Genomic DNA, 21,758 nt, shown 5'->3' on the forward strand with positions numbered 1-21,758 from the left:
AGGTTTGGCTTTAATACGGGGACAAGAGTCCTCTAAGTCAAAAGTTTGCGCGTTGAGTAGGCTGCCTGGGGGTTAGTAACTCCAAATTAGCCCTATAAAGTTCGCGCGTCTTCAGTTTCCTTATCCGTTTTAATTTCTTTTTGGACCAAACTTCTTTCCAAGTCCTATGCATGAAATTTTCTGTATTTTCAGAAGGATTAGGACATTCTAAACTCTATATAAACCTTGGTAGTTATCTAAGTTTATTTATGGCATTAAAGAATATCAGTTCTATGTTTTGAGAAAGCCTTTAAAGAGAGAAAAACTCAGAAAATCAAATCTGATTATTCTGAATTTATTTATGAGAGCACACATATATTCATGAGTGATTTAAGAGTGTTGTTCTCTATCTCAACGGAATTGGAGGTATATTTAAGATTCAGAGATTCAGGGTGAAAAACAGGATTTAATTCTTCTACATCGAGTTCAGATCTAGAAGAATAAAAGTAAAAGCGATCACACTTTGAAAGGGTTGGAGCATTTGATGAGTGTTGTCTAATCTACATGCTACTCTTCTACAAATATCAAGAATAATAATGTGGTCAAGTTGCTGTTGGACGGGGATTGGCAAAGCCAGAGGATCGTTGGCAATTGGTGTTTGATAGAACGATAGGGTGTGACCCAAAGTCAAAGTTCAGTGTACTTTGTTTCAAACATAGTGGATCGGTTTACTTTGGACTGCATAGTCCACGAGGTTTTTCCTATGCAAATAGTTGACGTATTTTATCAACTAGGGTTTCCTCGCTGAAAATCTTGGCGCAATCTCTCTAAACTTAACTTGCTTTACTTTTCAGTATTTATATTTATGATTGTGGATGTTTAATTGATCATACAATTTAAATCAATCATAAATCGAGCAAGTTGACATAATAATCAGATCTAGGTCATTAAAGGAGTTAATCTCAATTAAAATCAACTTATAGCTTCCGCACCCCGCGTTAACATTGCTTTCACAATTGGTATCAGAACAGGATACTCGATATACTGAGTAAATCATATTTATTAATTTATTGTTGATTTTTGCATCATGTCTAAAAATTCAGCTTTTGTTGATGTGTTATCTTTAACTCCTTTTTTGATTCTATCACAAGCATGCAAATTGAGTGGTCAAATTTTAAAAAGGATTTTGAAAAATTGTTAGAGAAATTGAATCTTACAGAACTTGATAGAGATATTTATAAGTTAGAAGTTTCTGTCTCTAATAAAAATTTAGAAGAAATTGGCCATAAGAATTTGAATTTTCTTCATAAAATTAATTTTCTGGAAAAGGAACTTACGAAGGTAAATTTGTTTAATAAATCACTGGAAGTTAAAATTGATAATTTGAGTAGTGAATTTGTTAAATCAAAACAATCTTTTCAGAAAGTTGATATTGACACTTGCAAAATTGATAAGTTGAAATTAGTGGTTAAGAATATTAGGAGTAACAAAAATTTGGCATCAACTTCAAAGGATTTGTATTTTCAGAAATTAAAAGATGTTTTTGTGAAAGTTAAAACCAAACCTCGTGTTATCTCTAGTTCTCTCAAACTTATTTCAACATATCATTTTTGTGGTGAAAAAGAGCATATCAAGTATAAGTGTCAGAAAAGAAAAATTGAACTAGGGAAGAAATTGAAAAATCTAGAGAATTCAATTAAGAAGAAGAGAAACAAAAAGACTTCTAAGTCTTGTGACACTTTGCCTAAAACAATAAGGAAATCATTGAATAATGAATCTAAAATTATTTGGGTAAAGAAAGAGAACTTTAAATGCCTTGCCATGCACACAGCACTTAGAGCACTTGGTCCATGTGGTTAGTACTTTGATAGTGGTTGTTCTAGGCATACGACAGGGGATAAAAATGTTGTTTACCACTATTAAGGAATGTTCAGTTGGTACTGTTACTTTTGGTGATGGTAATGTTTCTACTGTAAGTGGTAAAGGTAAGATCAAATTTCCAGGAATTGGGGAGTTAAAAAATGTTTTATATGTTAAAGGTTTAGTTGCTAATCTGTTGAGTATTAGTCAAATCTGTGATGAGGAGTTTCAAGTAAATTTTACTCAGCAAGAGTGTTTTGTAACTAATGAAAAAGGTGAATGTGTGTTGAAAGGAACTAGAACTTCTGATAATTGCTATGTTATATTTTCAGATCCTTCACTAATGTGTTTTTCTGCAATTATTGATGAGGCAATTTTATGGCATAAAATACTTTGACATGTGAATTTTAATGATTTAGTGAATTTATCTAACAATGATCTTATTCGAGGTTTGCCTAAATTGAAGATGCCTAAGAATGAAATATGTGGTCCATGTCAATTAGGAAAACAAACTAGAGTGTCACATAAGAGACTTATTCATAAAGTCACTTCTCGACCTTTAGAATTGATTCATATAGATTTGATGGGTTGCATAACACCTGATAACATTGGAGGAAAAAGATATATGCTTGTTATGGTTGATGATTTTTCTAGATTCACTTTTGTTGCATATTTGAGAGAAAAATCTGATACTTTTATGAATTTTAGGTCTATTTGCCAACTTATTCAAAATGAGAAGGGATATCGAATTAATCGGATTAGGAGTGACAATGGAGACGAATTCGAACCTAAGGAGTTTATTGAAATTGTGATAAGTATGACATTAAGCATGAATTTTCAGCACCTAAAACACCACAACAGAATGGTGTAGTGGAAAGGAAAAATAGTACAATTACAGGAGAAATGATAAAACCTACAATTCATGAAGAAGAAAAAGTTGAGAATTTGGTAGAGAAGGGGAAGAGGTTAAAGAAGGTGATGAGGAATTAGAGGCTACCACTGATGAACCTATAGGAATTCTTGCACCATCTCTAGATATTCCCATATCTAACAGTTCTAGGATTCGATTAAGTCATCCAGTTGACAATGTGATAGGTCCATGGGATAAGTTAAGTACTAAGAGTACAACCCAAGATCATTTAGGACACTCATGTATTGTAGATGACGTAGGACATTCATGTCACATGGCTCAGTTTAAACTTAAGAATGTTGATGAAGTTCTTCAAAGTTTTGATTGGCTTATGGCTAAGCAAGAAGAACTGCTTCAATTTGTGAAGAATGATGTTTGGGAATTAGTACCTCGAACTAGTGATGTTAATATCATAAGGATCAAATGGATCTTTAAAAATAAACTTGATGAACATGGTATTGTGATAAGAAATAAAGCTAGATTGGTTGCACAAGGATATACTCAAGTTGAATGAATTGATTTTGATGAAACTTTTGCACCTTTTGCTAAATTTTAGTCTTTTCAACTTCTTTTTACTCTTGCATGTCACTTTAAATTCAAATTGTTTCAAATGGATGTTAAAAGTGTTTTTCTAAATGGTATTTTACATGAAGAAGTTTTTTTAGCATAACTAAAAGGTTTTATTAATCCACATAATCCTGATTTTGTTTTTCATCTTAAAAAGGCTCTTTATGGTTTAAGCAAACACCTAAAGCATGGTATGAGAAATTAACTTTTTATTTAATACATAAGGGTTTCAGAAGAGGAGGGACGGATAAAACATTGTTTATTTTCAAGAAAGGAAAATATTTTCTTGTTGCTTAAATCTATGTGGATGATATTATTTTTGGTGCTACATGTGATAACCTTGTTCGCAATTTTTCTAAGGATATGAGTAATACTTTTGAAATGAGCATGGTTGATGAACTAACTTTCTTTCTAGGTCTCCAAGTGAAACAACTTGATGATGGGATTTTTATATCTCAATTAAAAGATGCAAAGGAGCTAGTAAATAAATTTGGTATAAAAGATTCAAAGCATGTGGAAACTCCTATGAGAACTTCATCCAAATTGGATAGAGACTCAGATCCTAACAAGGTTGATCATTTCTTGTATAGGAATATGATTGGTAGCTTGTTGTATTTGGTAGTAACTAGGCCAGATATTTCATTTAGTGAGGTGTTTGTGCTAGGTATCAAGCTTATCCTAGAGAACAATACATTCTTACAGTCAAGCGCATTATTCATTATGTCAATAGTACATTGAATTATGGATTGCTTTATTCTTCTGGGTCTAACTCTGAGATTGTAGGCTATACTAATGTTGATTGGGCTAGTAACAAGGATAATAGAAAGAGTACTTTAGGTGGTTGTTTCTGTGTTGGTACTATTCTTGTTTTATGGTACAGCAAGAAGCAAAATTGCATATCTTTATCATCTTGTGATACTGAATACATTGCTGCTGGAAATTGTTGCACACAATTGCTTTGGATGAAACATATGCTTTTGGATTATGGAGTTGATTAATATACAATTGCTATCTTTTGTGGTAATACTAGTACAATTAATATTTCAAATAATCTAGTTTTGGATTCTAGGACTAAGCACATTGATATTCGAAATCACTTTCTTAGGAAACTTGTTGAAAAAAATATCATGTCTTTAGAAAAAGTGCATACTGATCAGAATTTGGCTGATATTCTCACTAAGCCATTAGATGCTCCTAAGTTTTCTCATTTTAGGAAATCTATTGGTGTCTGTTGTCTTGATTAGATGCATTGTAAGGAGATAGTCTAGAAAGGATTTTCATGCATATCTTGAGTGTCTAGATTCTGTTTTTGGAAAGTTAAGCAAACCATATTGATTGAGTATGTTGAACACAAGGAGTTTCATGACACATGGATTATAGGTGTACAACATGCTATGGCTAAGAATTGATGACATTGGTTTTGCTTACTTGCTTCGGATGGTAAATGAATCATTGATAGTACATTTATTTGTGTTTGATGTCATTGTTTTGGTTAAAGATAATGTTTATATGATTGATCATTGCCTTGAAATTTAAACTTGTTTTATGTGTTTTAGACCAAAAGAGTGAAAAGAAAATAAAATTGAAAAACAACTTGGAATGAAAAGTTTTTGAAAAAGAATGAAATTTTTTTTGCTGTTTTGAAAAAGGTGAGATGGAAAAGACTATCTTTGAGATTTGTCCAAAGCTGTCTTGACTTAAAATAAATGCGAATGAGGGAAAGTGTTGGCTGCCCATAAGCGTGAAAACCGTCAATGTGCAAAAAGAAAAATGGAGCACAAAGAGAGAAATAAAAAAAAAATGTCTTTTGCAAATGTTAATTGTTTGATTTCTAAGGATATGTGATATCATTGATTTATTGTCTGAAATCTGAACAGTTGTCGGATCATAAGTTTTTTGAACTTGGTGGTAATTTTACTACACTTACTAAGTTTGTGGAACTTCATTGAATTGATCTTGGTTATTTGTTTTGAAACATATAGTCTTGCGGAGTCTACATTCTCATTGGTTTCAATTTACAAGATTTATATGGTTGGTTGCTTCTTACTTCTAGGATATGTCTTCCTCCCTTGTTACTTTGTGACAAAAAGGGGGAGAGAGTTTATAGTCTTATCATTCAGGTGGAGAAATACTTTTGTATTGAGGGGGAGAACTTTTTGCATTGAGGGGGAGAACTATTGTTCATTGCATAACATTACATTGATATTCAGGCATTATTAGCATGGCTATTTTATACTTATGTTTATTTTCTTAATTAAGCTTCACGGGTAGTTGTGTTATAGCTAATGTACAGATTACAGGTTGCTACATGTGTTGAAGCTTCGTGAGGTTCAAGAAAATTTTCGCAGTTTTAATTCCTTTAATAATCATTGTAATTTACTTTCTTACTTGAGTAGATTGCTAAATTGTTTTTAGGGTTTTGTCACGAAATTGCCAAAAGGGGAGATTGTGAGATATATTTTATAATTGGCTAATTTATTGTCAAAACAAGTCCGATCGAGTTATAATTTTTTACCAATAGGCCAGTGACCTAGCGATACCAAGCTCCTACTTTTCAAAGAGAGGTCAGGAGTTCGAGCCTCAGTGGAGGCATGTGTGTGTAAGTACCCAACTAGGAAGGAAAAATAAATAAAAATAAATAAATTTGTAATTTTTCGGTTCTAAAATTCAAGTTTGAAGATCGGATGCGGATTGAAAGAAGTTCAAGTGTTCATGGTATACTACACTCCGAGATGATGAGAACAATGTTTTAGAGAGGTATGCGAGTGAGTGAGAATACTTAGGAAGTTTTAGAAGTTTGAAGTGTTAAGGAAATTTACATTCTGTCCTTTTAGTACTGGTAGCAAAAATCTAGTACTGGTAGGAAATAGCAGATTCACTTCTGTCCATTAGGAACCGGTAGCCGAAGTACGTCGGAAAGCATTCTGACCTTCTAGAACTGGTAGCCACATTCTAGTACTGGTTCAAGAAGTCCTGATCAGTACAGAACTTCAGTTTCCTTATCCGTTTTAATTCCTTTTTGGAGCACAAAATTTTCTATATTTTTAGAAGGATTAAGACATTCTAAACACTATATAAACCTTGGTAGTTATCTAGGTTTATTTATGGCTTTAAAGATCATCAATTCTATATTTTGAGAAAGCCTTTAGAGAGAGAAAAATTCAGAAAATCAAATCTGATTATTCTGAATTTATTAGAGCACACACATATATTCACGAGTGATTTAGTAGTGTTGTTCTCTATCTCATCGGAATTGGACCTATATTGAAGATTTAGAGATTCCGAGTGAAAAGTAGGATTTAATTCTTCTACATCCAGTTCAGATCTTGAAGAACAGAAGTAAAAGCGATCACACTTTGAAAGGGTTGGAGCATTCGAGGAGTATTGTCTAATCTACCAGCTATTCTTCTACAAATATCAAGCATACGTTGGATGTCAAGTTGTTGTTGCACGGGGAGTCGTAAAGCCAGAGGATTGTTAGCAATTAGTGTTTGATAGAACGATAAGGTATGAGCTAGAGTCAAAGTTCAGTATACATTGTTTGAAACATAGTGGATCATTTTACTTTCGACTGCATAGTCCACGAGGTTTTTCCAATGCAAACAATTGACGTATTTTATCAACTGGGGTTTCCTTGCTAAAAATCCTGGTGCAATCTCTCTAAACTTAACTTGTTTTTCAGTATTTATATTTATGATTATGGATGTTTAATTGATCATACAATTTAAATCAATCATAAATTGAGCAAGTTGACCTAATAATCAAATCTAGGTCATTAAAGGAGTTAATCACAATTAAAGTCAACTAATAGCTTCTGCACCGCACATTAACATTGTTTTCACAATAGCGTCAACGTATTTTCCTAACACATTAAAAAAATTAACTTCCACAACTCAATTTCACAATTCTAAACCTTAAAATCTATATAATTAGTCAATTATTTCGAAATCCTAAAATCTCAAATAAATTTATATTTGGATAATGAACTGTACCGATACATAATCAATGTTTAAGATTTGTAATTTTAATGAAAATGAATGAAATACAACATTTTTGTATATAATATATTGTTATACGTATATTTGGATACTAAACTTTACCGATATATTTTTGCATATAAGATTTGTATATATATTTTTGTATATATATAAGGTATAATTGTATGTTGTATGAGGATTTGTAATTTTACTGAAAAGGAATGGAATAAAATATTATTGTATATAATATATTATTACACGTGTAAGTGTATGTTGTATTGAGATTTGTAATTTTATTGAAAATGAATGGAATAAAATATTTTTGTATATAATATATTGTTATACGTATATTTGGATACTGAATAATGCCAATATATTTTTGTATATAAGATTTGTATATATATGAATAAAATATTTTTGTATATAATATATTGTTATACGTATATTTGGATACTGAATAATGTCAATATATTTTTGTATATAAGATTTGTACATATATTTTTGTATATATATAATGTATTAGTGTATGTTATATACTTGGAGATCATACTGTTGATTTGGCTACTGTATTAGTACATGTGGCAAAAAAAATTACATCAGTAACTTTGTTGACTAAGTTGCTGATTGAGCGCTGTGTTGCAGGGTGTCAGGTAGTGATGTGGCAAAAAGGGCTCAGGTGGTTTGATCTCAGCCCTTGGATCCTCATTGGATAGAGTCCAGTGAGAGGTGCACTGGAGCAGATTTGGATCCGAGGCAAAGCTAATCTAACTTTACTTGTTGATGCTTTAGTGAATTGGGTAATAAAGTGGTGAAATAGGTAATGTAAGGTCAAAAACCCGTTGTGAACCGACAGTTCGATAAACCATGAGAGAAACACGAAACTGTATAAAAACTGCTCATCTCAATCCCAGAATGTGACGCCCCTGGTTTTTCAAGCCAATGCATCCTGTGATTAGCCGAAATTTAACTCGATAACGGATTTCGAATGCGGAAGCGAAAATAGAAACCAAGTCTCTAGAATTACAACACATCTCTAAGACGTCAAAGTGACCTTCCATGAGGTCACGGGACTTAACGAGAATAAAAATGGAAGCTAGAGTTGAAAATAGACTAAGTATGGCGCTAAGGGAAAAATGGTCTTTTTACACTGAAACAAAGCCTCGAAAGAAGTACGTCATCCCTAAGACACAAGCATGACTTCCTATGAAGCCACATAAAATAAAAAATAAATAAAAAATAAAAACACACACACACACACACACACAAAGCGGAAGCGATGTTTTAAAAAGGGACTAGATTAGCCCTAGGGGCAAAATGGTCATTTCCAAAAAGATATGGATGCTACCGAGCATACCATTGGATAGACAACAAAAAATTAACGAAGTTTGACTCAAAAATCGCTTGATTCAGAGTCTAGACGAAAGAGTTATGGCCGAAACAAAATCGACGTCGGGGCTGCCAAGACAGGGCACCAGGGGCGCGACCGCGGTGAACATCGTGCGCGCACGTTGCTGCCCCCTGACATGCCATGTGGGCCTGCACCTATCTTCCGACTTGAAATGCTGTTTTGAGAACTTAAATAATATTTTTTGGAAAAAAAAGTTGTGAAGCGACCCCCCTAAAATCATGTTTTCTATACGACCATGTCAAAAGAAGTTTTTAATTTTCAAGTGAAATACCCAAAATGCCCCTTATATCAGTCTTTTTCCTAAAAAATTTGTGCGCAACAAAAAATCAGATTTGACACGAAGTTTTCGAGACCGAGACGACATTTTTTGGAAAAATGTTGTGAAGAAACCCCCTCTAAATCACATTTTCTAAGTGACCATGTTAAGGCCAGAATTTATTTTTTAAAGCAAAATTTCCAAAATGCCCCTAAACCAGATTTTGCATAAAACCTAAAATGAATTTGCTTCAAGTGTTTATTTGGTCGAATATGAAGTTGTGTGCTAAAACGATTGTGTACACAAATGTAATAAGTGATTTAAAGTGCGCGGGAATGGTTCACGGCCCCTAAACATGCCTGATACAAAATACGACATATCAAACCTCAAATTCGCCTAAAACGACTTTTAAAAGAAAAACCTAAAACCAAAATGCATAGATGAAAACGAAAAGGTATTTGGCCCTTGGCCACCCCTTAAATATATTAAAAGAGTCCTAATGAGTGTGCTTAGGCACACTTTACATGCTCCAAATTGAAAATGACACATTAAAACTTCTAATTTCTTCATTTTTCAATAATTATGCATGAAACCAAAAGTACTTAAAAGTAAATGGCCTGTGCCCTCATTACATACATATTAAATATGTCTTAAAGAGTGTATCTAAGTACACTTTACATATCACAAAGCATAAACGGCATATTGAACCTAGCTAAGTATTACAACTTTATAAATAAAACTTAAACATGCTAACACTTGCATGTGAACAAAAATACATTAAAAGAACTCCAAATTAACAAGACAACCTAGGGATATTATACATCCCGAAACCACTTCTTCTTCCCTGAAACAAATCGCATTCAGCAAGGTGAGTAACTTACATTACTCATAGAGAATGAATATACATAGACCTAAAGTTTTACAAGTTAATATAATTTGATCCATGTGGTTAATGCCACCTAGCGTCTATGTCCAAAGTGAGACTAAGGGAGCATCCTAAGGTACCTTAAAACATTTCTAGCATAAACCACAATATTTATGCAATTAAACGATATAGGAGCATACGACACAACATAATAAGATATAGATTCTCAAAGTTATCAACTTGAAGTCTAAAATGCGAAAACAACTAAATGATACAATTTAACATAATTGGAACATTTAATACAATGCGACAAGATATAGATTATCAAAGTTATCAACTTGAAATTTAAAATGCGAAAAACAACTAAATGTTAAATTTAACATAATTGGAACATATGATACAACGCGACAATATATAGATTATCAAAGTTATCAACTTGAAATCTAAAATTTGAAAACAACTAAATGATACAACTTAGCATAATTGGAACCTCCAATACAACACAACAAAATATAGATTATCAAATTTATCAACTTGAAATCTAAACTGCGAAAATTAACTAAATGATAAAATTTAACATAATTGGAACATCTGATACAATGCGACAATATATATATTATCAAAGTTATCAACTTGAAATCTAAAATGCGAAAACAACTAAATGATACAACTTAGCATAATTAGAACATCTAATACAATGCAACAAGGTAGATATAGATTATCAAAGTTATCAACTTGAAATCTAAAGTGCGAGAAACAACTAATGATACAACTTAGCATAATTGGATCTCCAATACAATGCAACAAGATATAGATTATCAAAGTTATTGACTGGAAATCTAAAGTGCTAGATCAAACAAAGAATAACAAGTTACATTTTCATCTAGTTATCAACTTGAAATGAAAATACGAAATCAACAAAGGTGGATACTCGGACATCACGCCGGATCAAACTGACAACGTGGTTACTTTAGGGTTACTAGCCTACGGGTAACCTCCCTATGTGCGCACTAGACTGTAGGGGGAACTCGTATCCCCCGTGTAATACCCCTAATTTTAAAAGGATAGTCTCGGTATTTATTTATTTGTTTTAATTGTATTTTTTAACTATTTTATTGATTATTTGACTAATTGTTTATGTGTTTAATTGAATTAGGTATTACTTGATTATCTGATTATGTGTCTATGTATTATTTGCATTTGTCTATGTATTAATTGTTTAATTAGATTATGTGCTTAAATGGTATTTTGATTAATTGTAAATTAAATGTTTTCTTTTCTTTTATTATTTTATTTTATTTTTCTTTTATGGTTATGGTTAGTAGTAATGGGCCAACCAATTGGGTCCCATGGATTACTTGGATAGGAGGTTGGATGTGTATGGATTATTACCCATAGATAGTTGTGTATGTATATATATAGATATATATTATTTACATATATAAAAAGGAAAGTAATTTATTAATTACTTTTATGGTAACTTGGGTAATAATATTTAATCTGATGTATATGTTTGATATTTAAATAATAAAAATATACATAGATTTGATACGTGTTATGTTTTAAGTTACTTTATAATATTATGGTAACTTAAGTATTATTGGATAATCCGTTAATAAATAATGGAATGTGTATAATTTATTTATTTAATAAATATATACATAAATTATATACGTAACATATTTTACTTACCTTTTTAATATATATAAAAGGGAAAGTAATTTATTAATTACTTTTATGGTAACTTGGGTAGTAATATTTAATTTGATGTATATGTTTTATATTTAAATAATAAAAATATACGTAGATTTGATACGTGTTATGTTTTAAGTTACTTTATAATATTATGGTAACTTAAGTATTATTGGATAATCCATTAATAAATAATGGAATGTGTATAATTTATTTATTTAATAAACATATACATAAATTATATACGTTAACATATTTTACTTACCTTTTTAATATATATAAAAGGGAAAGTAATTTATTAATTACTTTTATGGTAACTTGGTTAGTAATATTTAATCTGATGTATATGTTTTATATTTAAATAATAAAAATATACATAGTTTTGATACGTGTTATGTTTTAAGTTACTTTATAATATTATGGTAACTTAGGTATTATTAGATAGTCCATTAATAAATAATGGGATGTGTATAATTTATTTATTTAATAAAGATATACATAAATTATATACGTAACATATTTTACTTACCTTTTTAATATTTTAATATTTATTTTTTTAAGTTGTCTTGGATTGGGAAAAGGGTTAGGGTTATTTTATTTAGCCTATAAATATATAGCTATAGGTTGTAAAAGGGGAATAGAAATATTCACGTGATATATTCTAGAGAGAAAGAGTTAGAGAGGGAATGAGGAAAAGGAAGGAAGGAGGAGAAAAACTATGTAGAGAGAAGATCAAGGAAGAAGAAGTTTAACTTTCGATCCGAAAGTTTAAGGCAAGTTCTTTTTCTATCTCTTTCCCTTTGATTCGTATTTCTATGCATGCCTAGGAAATTCCAGGATTTATTAAACACATAAAATTAAATAATTATGCATGTTTAATTGGATTAGAACATAAGTTTTATGAAATTGGTTCATATTTGTTCTTGTGTTATAAATTGATAAATGCATGATTTTGATTTGATTTCCGGTGTGAATTTCTATATGTTTACATTATGTATTTTTTCATATCTGTGGAATGATGAAACATAAAAACATGTCTAGGATTCCTGAACATTAAATAGGAACTAGGTTTGGGGTTTAAATAAATTTAAATAGACTCAATCATAATGATGCTTTCTATTTGAATGTCTTAAACAAACAAATGGATTTAATCTTTTAAAAATGTTTTAGCAATTGAGATTAAATGTGTAGGATGAATTGGATATGGAGAATGCTTATTTAACGGTATAATAAAATATCATCATGTATAAGATTCAGTTTATGTAGGACATATGATATAGGAAGCTTAAATAAATAATAAGTCATTCCTATTATGTGATAACTTGATATCATATTATCATAGTTATTTCTGGAATGTTTGATGTATTTTCTTAATTGTTACATCAATTGTTGGATTGTGTGGTTTAATGCACCGGTATGGGACGGTGACATTTTAGGGACGGATTAACTTATCAGTTAAGTCCTACCTATTTTATATAAGGGAATGGATTAACTAAAATATTAAGTCTTACTTATATTCAAGTCAGGTCAACTGAACAAGTTGAATGACTTATGGAGGATTAATTTATTATATAAGGAAATTGATTAACTAAAATATTAAGTCTTACTTATATTCAAGTCAAGTCAGCTGAATAAGTTGAATGACTTATAGAGGATTAATTTATACTGGATATGATGGTTACTAAATTATATATATATAAGTATGGTACCATGATATGAGCTTGAGTCTCACGATCAGTGGTTAGGGCGCGTATATCGCCAGGGATGTGTAGCTAGATATAGTGTAGTTGTGTACCCTGGTAGGTATAGGTACTCATGCCCACTATATGTGCGTTTTGCATGTTGCCTACTATTCAGGTTGAGACAACCCTATAATCTAGTGAGGTTCCTTTAGTGTGTGTGTATATATATATATATACGGACTACTAGTTACTGTTGGATTGACTAGGATGTATACGTGTATCGGATCTCTGCTTGGACTGTAGTAGAGTAGAACTTGTTTATGGGTCTGACCCACAATTATTTTTCAGGTGTTCGTCAAGAGTAGAGGTTGTTCGTGCTGAGCAGGGATCAATCTACTTCATTCTTCCGATACTACATAGGAGTTCCTTTATGATTCAGTTTCCTGATTTAGACAGTTATTACTGTCATTTGTTTAGTTTGGACTTTCTAGGGGTCCACACAGTATGGATTCCTGAGTTGTATTTTGGAGGATCAGTTGTATCGGAAGAGTTTATTAATTAATGGAAATATATTCTGAGGTTTATTATTAGATTATCATTTTAGTTTCTTGTCAGCATTTTATTTATTCTTCTTTATTATTTTGTACTCTGTGTTCGTTTATTATCAATTTGTTTTGATATCCTCGGGTATTCGGGCGTGGGCCTGGCTAACCCGCATTCAAAAATTCAGGGGTATCACACCCCGTACTAGAACCATGCCCTAGCCGTAATCATACAACGACGTCCCAAGTTTCCAAAATCAACAAGTTGTACTACAACGTATATATCAACATGTATATACCAGACAATAAGCTATCTACCATGCACAATCCAATTTTGGAAACACACGATACATATTCTAAGTCCACAACTACTATGATATACAAAATGTCGAATCTTCAGTGTGCGATTCATTACATGAATAAGGCATATAAATGTTGAATCTTCAGTGTGCGATTTGTTACACGCAACAAAAATATTATTCAATATTGAAAACATATCTCATGAATAAAATACAAGTCCAAATTTACAGTTTAAACATGCAAACAACTTCAAATACATGGTTAAATCATTAATACAATAAAAATGAAAATTAATTAAATAAAATAATTAATTTCTCTAAATTTCAAATCTCATCCAAATAATCCATAATTAATATATGTTAAAGATCCTAGCATAGTCATTACATATATCAAGTCAAATATTTATTTAAATGAATAGAATACTTAAATAAAAATTAATTAAACTAATTAATTAATTTTCTCTAAATTTCAAATCAACTTCAAATGACTTCAAATATTTATATGTCAAAGATCATATCATAGTCAACACATGTATGAAATCAAAAACTTAATTACATCGTTAGAACAATTAAATAGAATTTAATTTAATTAAAATAATTAAATCTCTAGATCTTAAAACAACTCCAAATGATTCTAAATTAACATATGGTAAAGAACAAGTCAAGGTCATTACATATATCAAGTTAAAAACATAATCAAATAAGTGGAACGATTAAATATAATTTAATAAAAATAAAATAATTAAATCTCTACATTTTAAAACAATTTCAAATGATTCCAAATTAATATATGCTAAGGAACAAGTCAAGGTCATTACATATATCAAGTTAAATACCTAATTAAATCAATGAAACAATTAAATAGATTTTAATTAATTCATTTAATTAACATCTCTATATTTCAAAACTCATCCAAATATTCTCAAATTAATATATGTCAAAGAACATGTCAAGTCCTAATTTAATATCATATCACAAGTTAATTTCACACTAGATACAACTATGTGAATTAGATTTCATACAAAAAAAAATAATTAAATAAATATTTCAAAACTCATTCAAATATTCTCAAATTAATATATGTCAAAGAACATGTCAAGGCCTAATTTAATATCATATTACAAGTTAATTTTACACTAGATACAACTATGTGAATTAGATTTCATACAAAGAAAATAATTAATTAAAGATTTCAAACTCATCCAAATATTCTCAAATTAATATATGTTAAAGAACAAGTCATGACCTAATTTAATATCATGTTAAAAACATAATCAAATAAGTGGAACTATTAAATAGAATTTAATTAAAATAAAATAATTAAATCTCTAGATTTTGAAACAACTCCAAATGCTTCCAATTTAATATATGCTAAAGAACATATCATGGTCATTACATATATTAATTCAAAACTTGATTTAAATCAAAGGAACATGTAATTTTAAATTAATTAAATTAATTAATTAATTTCTCTAGATTTCAAAACAACTCTAAATGATTTTAAATTAATATAAGTTATAGATCAAGTCATGGCGTTTAACAATATCATGTTTTAACTTAATTTCATGCAAAGTACTACTACCAACCAACTTTTTAATTATGTTAAAGACATATATACAAATTATTCTAAGCTACAAAAACATTTAAAATACATAGATTATAAACATAAATCATCCCCTACCTGTCAAGAGAATTGTCCCTCTTGAATCTAAGGAAAGTAAAGGAATTTCAAGAATTCCTTCAAGAGTTTTGTAGAGGAAGGTGAGGCAAAGCTTTTGTACTCACGAAAAATAATTACTTTATTCAATTACTAAAACCCCTAAAATAAGAATTTTTCCGAAGAAACAATGTATTCATACCCTTTATGAAAAAGTAAGCAACTAGCATGTATTTCTACAAAAGTAAAAATATAAATATCATGGAAGTTAAATATTATGGACGCATGCAAAGCCGGAACTAAATCCCAGCACAAAAAGTGAGGTTACATGAAAGAAAATGAAATTGGGAAAAAGACGAAAAAGAAAAAATGTCAAAAAAAAAAAAAATGAAAATGACGCGGTCCGTACAAGGACGCTGTCAATCCAAAAGAAAGAGTCTCGAAAATTATTCGCGAGTACTCGAAACAATATATAGTGACAAAAATCCGAACTCGGAAAAGAAAAATCAACAGAAAAAAATTATCCGTAAAATTTGAGAAGATGGAAAGGAAGGAAAATGACTAGGTCATTACATAAAATCTCAAGGCAAGAAGAGGATCGGTAAAACCTACCTAACTTAAGCCCAACCAACCAAGAACCAAACAGCCAGAGTGAAACCTAGTGGCCACAACCAGTAGGAGAGTTCACTCGGTTGAAAAGATCCTTTGTCAGACGTAAGGTAAGGAAATATTTTCCTAATTGTTGGACTAAAACATTCTACACTAATATAATTTACTTTGGAAAGGGTCAGCAATTAGCTAAAGCACTGGTGTTGTAGCAAATTTGATTTCGTTTAAGGCATATTAGGATGAAATACTCTTATTCGATCTAAGGGTGCAACTTGAACGGGCCAATCCAGCTTAGCCCAATTTTTTTAGGACTTGGGCTTTTAAATTAATAAATCAGGACTAAATTGGGTTTGAATTTTTCAAAGCGCAAACTTCTTCAGCTGGGGCTCGGGCTCGGGCTCAACCTCGACCTCGACCTTGACCTGAACCCAACCAAAAATTTAAAAAACCTTCCGTTTTTTTTTTTTCTTTTCTTTCCAGCATCCAAATCTTTGATATATGTTTATCTATATATGTGAAGTACTGTCTGTATCATTTACTAAAAACCCTAATTGGTAATTGATATTTATTTGTGAATGCAGAGAGAGATAACCCAAATGCAAACAGGTATCAAGCAATCGTCGACCCGAATAATTTTAAAATAAGAATTTATTTAATAACAAATAAAAAGAAAATTTTTATTTTATTTTTTATTTAAAATAAAATAAGGTAAGTTTTATTTTTTTGTATTAATAAAAATAAAATTAGAGTAGAAAAAAATACAAAAATTAATAATTGAATACTTCAGTCACAATACTAATAGTTTGATCACATTAAAAGAAATTATTAATGAATTAAAATGTTGTGAAAAAATTGATGTTTCAAACAATGAAAATAAAGAAATGTAATTTGCATATTTATTGGTAAGGGAAAAAAAAAAAAAAAAAAAAAAAAAACGTTTAATGGGTCAGCCCATCTGGCCCGAACATATTCAGGTTTGGGTTACTATCAGAGCCCAACTTTTTTTGACATCGGGCCAACCCAACCGAACTTCGGGTTGAGATTGGGTTGGGACCGAGATGAGTTGGGCCTGCCCAACTTGCAGTCCTAATTTGAGCTTGGGTTTGAAACCGAACTTCTATCTAAGAAGATAGAAACCATCATTGTTAGGAGGCTCTCTCTAGTCATGATACTTTAGACTAATTCACATATGGGAGAAGTGCAACACTTGAGAGTGCTTAGGAGAAAATAATTTTGTTTAAATACTTCTAAAATATAATCTCTTCTGTAAATGTGCTATGTCATTTTTCTTTGATTAGATATAAATTTGCATATACATTCATACGGATAATTTGTAATAAACTTGTACTTTCTATAATTCAACCTCTTAATTAGCAAGTGGAATCATTAATAGTCGATTAAAATTTCAGCTAGCAAATATATATCATCGTCCTTGCCTTAGTCTCAAATAAATGAAGTCGACTGGCTAGTATATACTCTAAAATTAGTGGATACTCAAATTGTCCAAAATAATAAGTTAAAATTATGAATAAAATAATTTGTTAATTCTATAAATGCAATAACAGACCAAGAAATATAATACTTGTTACAGTTAACCATATCAAAGGTGTTGAACTCTGAAAAAAAAAAAAATTAATAAATAAATAAATAAAATAAAAATAAAAATATCTGAGACACTAAATTGCTTAAATCCATATATCATAAAAAAAAAAAATTTAAAAATTGCCTAAGACTCTTCTTGTAGTTTTCCATGTGTTGCCACTTGAACTCAAATCACATCACAATGTATTCAATTCATCAGTCAGCATAATAATATTGTCCAAGCAAAAGGGCTCTTGTCAGAATCAAATTCAAAATCTGCCAAATTCTGGATTTGAGCACAAAATCTAAATAAGTCACAGGCTTTAGTTTAAACCATTTTAGGCAACAATATATTATTTCTCTTCTTTTTTTTTTTTTTTTTTCCTGAATAACATTATATTATTTCTCATAAAAAAAAAAAAAGGAAGGAAAAGATAGCAAAGATATGTAAATTACCCTTATAATGAGGCCAATACCATCCCAACTCACATCATTTATGCTTCAAAACAAAAAATACTTCATTTCTTTCATTGTAGCCTTTGTCCAGCAGGCAGGAAAACTCTGCACTTTTTTTAGAAATCCTTTCAAACATTTCGCCAACAATCTCACTTCCAAAATGTTTGGTGAAAAATCCTTCCATGCCAGCTCTTAGGTGCATTATAAATGTGTGCGCATCAAGTGGCGGGGCATTCATCTTTGACCTCGAATCCATCATCTGCATTCTCTCAATGCTGAAACATCCGTTTTCTTCTACAAGCCGTGCAATCTCCTTGGGGGAGGGACAATACGCAGGAATGTTAAATGAATCCACTTGAGCTTCACTGACTAATCCCTATAAAAGCGGTTTGCATTAAGGTGTTACACAGAATTACAATGGAAATATGATTCAAGTGCCACATAGATTTATCAAAATGTATTGCAGAATGCATATTCCTGCTGAACATTGACTTACCTCATTCACCATATCCATGAGTGTAGACCCAATGAAATCAAACTGCCGACCTGCCGAGAGCTGAGAATAATGGATATCATCCGAAAGACCAGCCATGAGCACTACCATCATCCCTCCAGCCACAATCTCTTTAGCTCTAGCATTCAGAAAGTTCTTCATGTCTTCTGTAAATTGAGCAGCATAAGCATTTGCTACTTCCTCCGACGCACTTGGGTAGTAAATTCTTCCCTTGTTCCATGCTTGTGAGTTTTTGTCGAGCAACTCTTCAGGCAACTTAGAGAGACAGTGGAGTGCAGTGGAGGAATACACAAAATGGAGAGAGGACTCCGGGAATAAGCGGCCATAGAACGAACCTGGCACTCCAGCAGCAAAGTATTGCCTATCATGAGGGAGGGATGCGAAAAGTGTATTGAAATCATTGGCTGCATGATCGTTGAAGAACACTTGGAATTCGGGCGCTTTAGAAGCATTGCCTTGGGAAAGACACTTTTTCTCCATCGCTTCAAGTACATTTTGCATGGCAATGAAGGTATTTGGCCCAACTGAACATCCCAAATCTGCTATGCGCAATGTGTTTGAATTAGAAATGAGGCTTTTTATGTCAAGCTTCATTGCAATTGCTTCATCGATCATTTTTTGAGCATGATTTGAAGATTCTCTCTGTAAAATCGAAAAAAGATGTTACTGCTCTTGTTGCTATAATCATCATTGTCATTGCTATCAGATTTGGAATGCTTTGATCATCATTAACAAATCCAATTAGTGCATGTAATAGTAAAAACTACTTGATTCCACTTCAGAGATGTCGAAACCTAGTTATATGTCATGACTGAATCTGTTATACCGGATGGTATTACTATAGCCCACAAGTATTATACAAGTGAACTGAGAAATTAAAAATATATGATAATCATGATTCATTAAAAAAAATTCCGCCCTTTCAATATATGAGCTCATTTATGCTATAGTTCTTGAAATATGCTATTCAAATTGGGAGAAGCGCATCCATAATAGAACAATTTTATAATGAGGCTGAAAACCACCTCACATATATATCTAAAATTGAATATGTCTTTGACATATCTGTTGGACATCCACCTCACATATATATCTAAAATTCACGTTCTCTAATAATTATTCATAAAACAATTCTGTTATGTTTGTTTTAATATGGATTATATGAAATACTCATATTGGACTCTGTATGATAGAATACCATCGTATCTTAGAAAATAATAGATTAGTATACAAAATTGTGAATATTTAGTTGCATTCCAATATGTTTAGGTTAGTGTATCTGATGGCTGAACATACCAATATAGCCTTTAACATGATAGAGAACCAACTAATTTGCAAATTATTGAAATTTGCAAATTATGGTTGAATTGATTCTATAATGTATGTATACCTCGTGTTTGAAGCAACAGTCACCGTTTTTATAACCTATTCAAGTATCTTCCTTAGAAGATGGAAAATAAAGGATATGGCATGTTCAAGTATCCCATTGCCAAACCAACCTATCAGTGACTTAGCGGTATTAAGCCCTTATCTCCCAAAAGAAAGTCAGAGGTTCAAGTCTCAGAAGGACGCGTGTGAAAGTACCAACTAACAAAAAAAAAAAAAAAAAACCAAAGTATCCCTAGCAAAACATGAACCGGTAGATAACAAAGAACCGTACTAACTAATAAACTGATTTAGTAATTTCAACAACCAAGTACAAAATGAGCTTCAACACAACCACAACCTCCACACACTAATCATAAAATATATATAAAAAAAAAAAAAAAAACCCCCAAAATTCAAGATTCATACTTCAGCCATCAGTTTATTGGGGCAAACTGTATGGATACAAATTTCTGAATATGTTTTTTCCTGTTTTTGGAATTTGAATACTTTTATGTCAAAAAATATAGAATACCTTTCCCTTACGAATTACTGAAAGAATTATGTTTATTGGAGTGACCAAGTCACCCAATTGAGTGAAAAGTTATATTCATCACCACCATAAGCCTTGGCAAATCTAATAATTTATAGAACAAGAGTACCTATTCAACAAAAAAATCAAATGCTGATATACACATATATACATGTAATCTAGTACCTGATAGGTGGAGTTCTTGGTGTAGCTGTAAGTGCCATCTCCACCAGTCATCGGATTTGACTCTGTCATTGCGACTGCTTCCTTGTTGCTCATCTTTCTCTCTCGGCCAAATTAATTGTGTGAGAGTTCAGAGCTCTTTGCTCTCTCTCTCTCTCTATATATATATACATATATATATTATATGTACACACACAAAATAGATAGAAGGATATGTTAAGACACTTTTGGCTTTGATAGTCTCTTACCACTGGGAGGTATGAACTTGGGGTCCACGGAACGCTGTAATATAAATATATATATATATATATCAGTATTACACGGCACGAAGGAGCCGCCAATGCAGACTACATATATATATATATATATATACACTAAATATCTTCTTGAGTCCTTCATTGTGACTGTCAAACCCCCTCCCCTGGCTGTTGATAACCTATAATATATATAGTCTGCATTGGCGGCTCCTTCGTGCCGTGTAACACTGATATATATATATATATATATATATATATATAGTACCATTTTGTGAGTTTGTAGGACCAAATAAGAATGAGGTTTGCTAGGCGACTGTTGCTATCAGTCGAGCGATTTTATTGGTCCAGCACACACATAAATTGCTTCGTTGTTTATCGTGTTTTGAACGAACCACATTGAAAAGAGAGTTACGAGCTACTTTTATAACAACTAACCGGTTATTCCCACTAACGTTGTTCTCTTTAACCGGTTATTTATTTTCTTTCTTTTCCTCGTCATCATCACGGCTCAGTTCACAGTCGCCCGCCGTCCTTTCCAAGGTCATCGTTGTTCTTGCACACGGTAAA

The 21,758-nt window shown here is 31.3% G+C and overlaps 1 protein-coding gene across 4 annotated transcripts; it reads right to left on the reverse strand.

The window, feature by feature from the left end:
• Positions 1-9,645: 9,645 nt before the first annotated feature.
• LOC132295504 (loganic acid O-methyltransferase-like) lies at positions 9,646-21,221 on the reverse strand. 4 transcript variants are annotated; one of them, XM_059793798.1, is made up of 4 exons: positions 20,938-21,221; positions 18,837-19,496; positions 18,341-18,716; positions 9,646-9,801 (listed from the first exon to the last, which is right to left on the reverse strand). In XM_059793798.1, the coding sequence occupies exons 1-3, from the start codon at positions 21,028-21,030 to the stop codon at positions 18,375-18,377; spliced, it is 1,095 nt and encodes a 364-aa protein (XP_059649781.1). In that variant the 5' UTR covers positions 21,031-21,221; the 3' UTR covers positions 9,646-9,801; positions 18,341-18,374. The 4 variants fall into 4 exon arrangements, with proteins under 4 accessions (XP_059649781.1, XP_059649782.1, XP_059649783.1 ...); XM_059793799.1 differs by lacking the exon at positions 9,646-9,801 and adding an exon at positions 18,066-18,170; XM_059793800.1 differs by lacking the exon at positions 9,646-9,801 and having other exon boundaries at positions 18,320-18,716; positions 18,837-19,189; positions 19,310-19,496.
• Between the last annotated feature and the right edge of the window lie 537 nt (positions 21,222-21,758).

Source organism: Cornus florida, unplaced genomic scaffold (genome assembly GCF_030987335.1).
Source record: "Cornus florida cultivar Cherokee Brave unplaced genomic scaffold, ASM3098733v1 CherokeeBrave_3.0.0_Hap2_Chr02, whole genome shotgun sequence".
Taxonomy (NCBI): Eukaryota; Viridiplantae; Streptophyta; class Magnoliopsida; order Cornales; family Cornaceae; genus Cornus; species Cornus florida.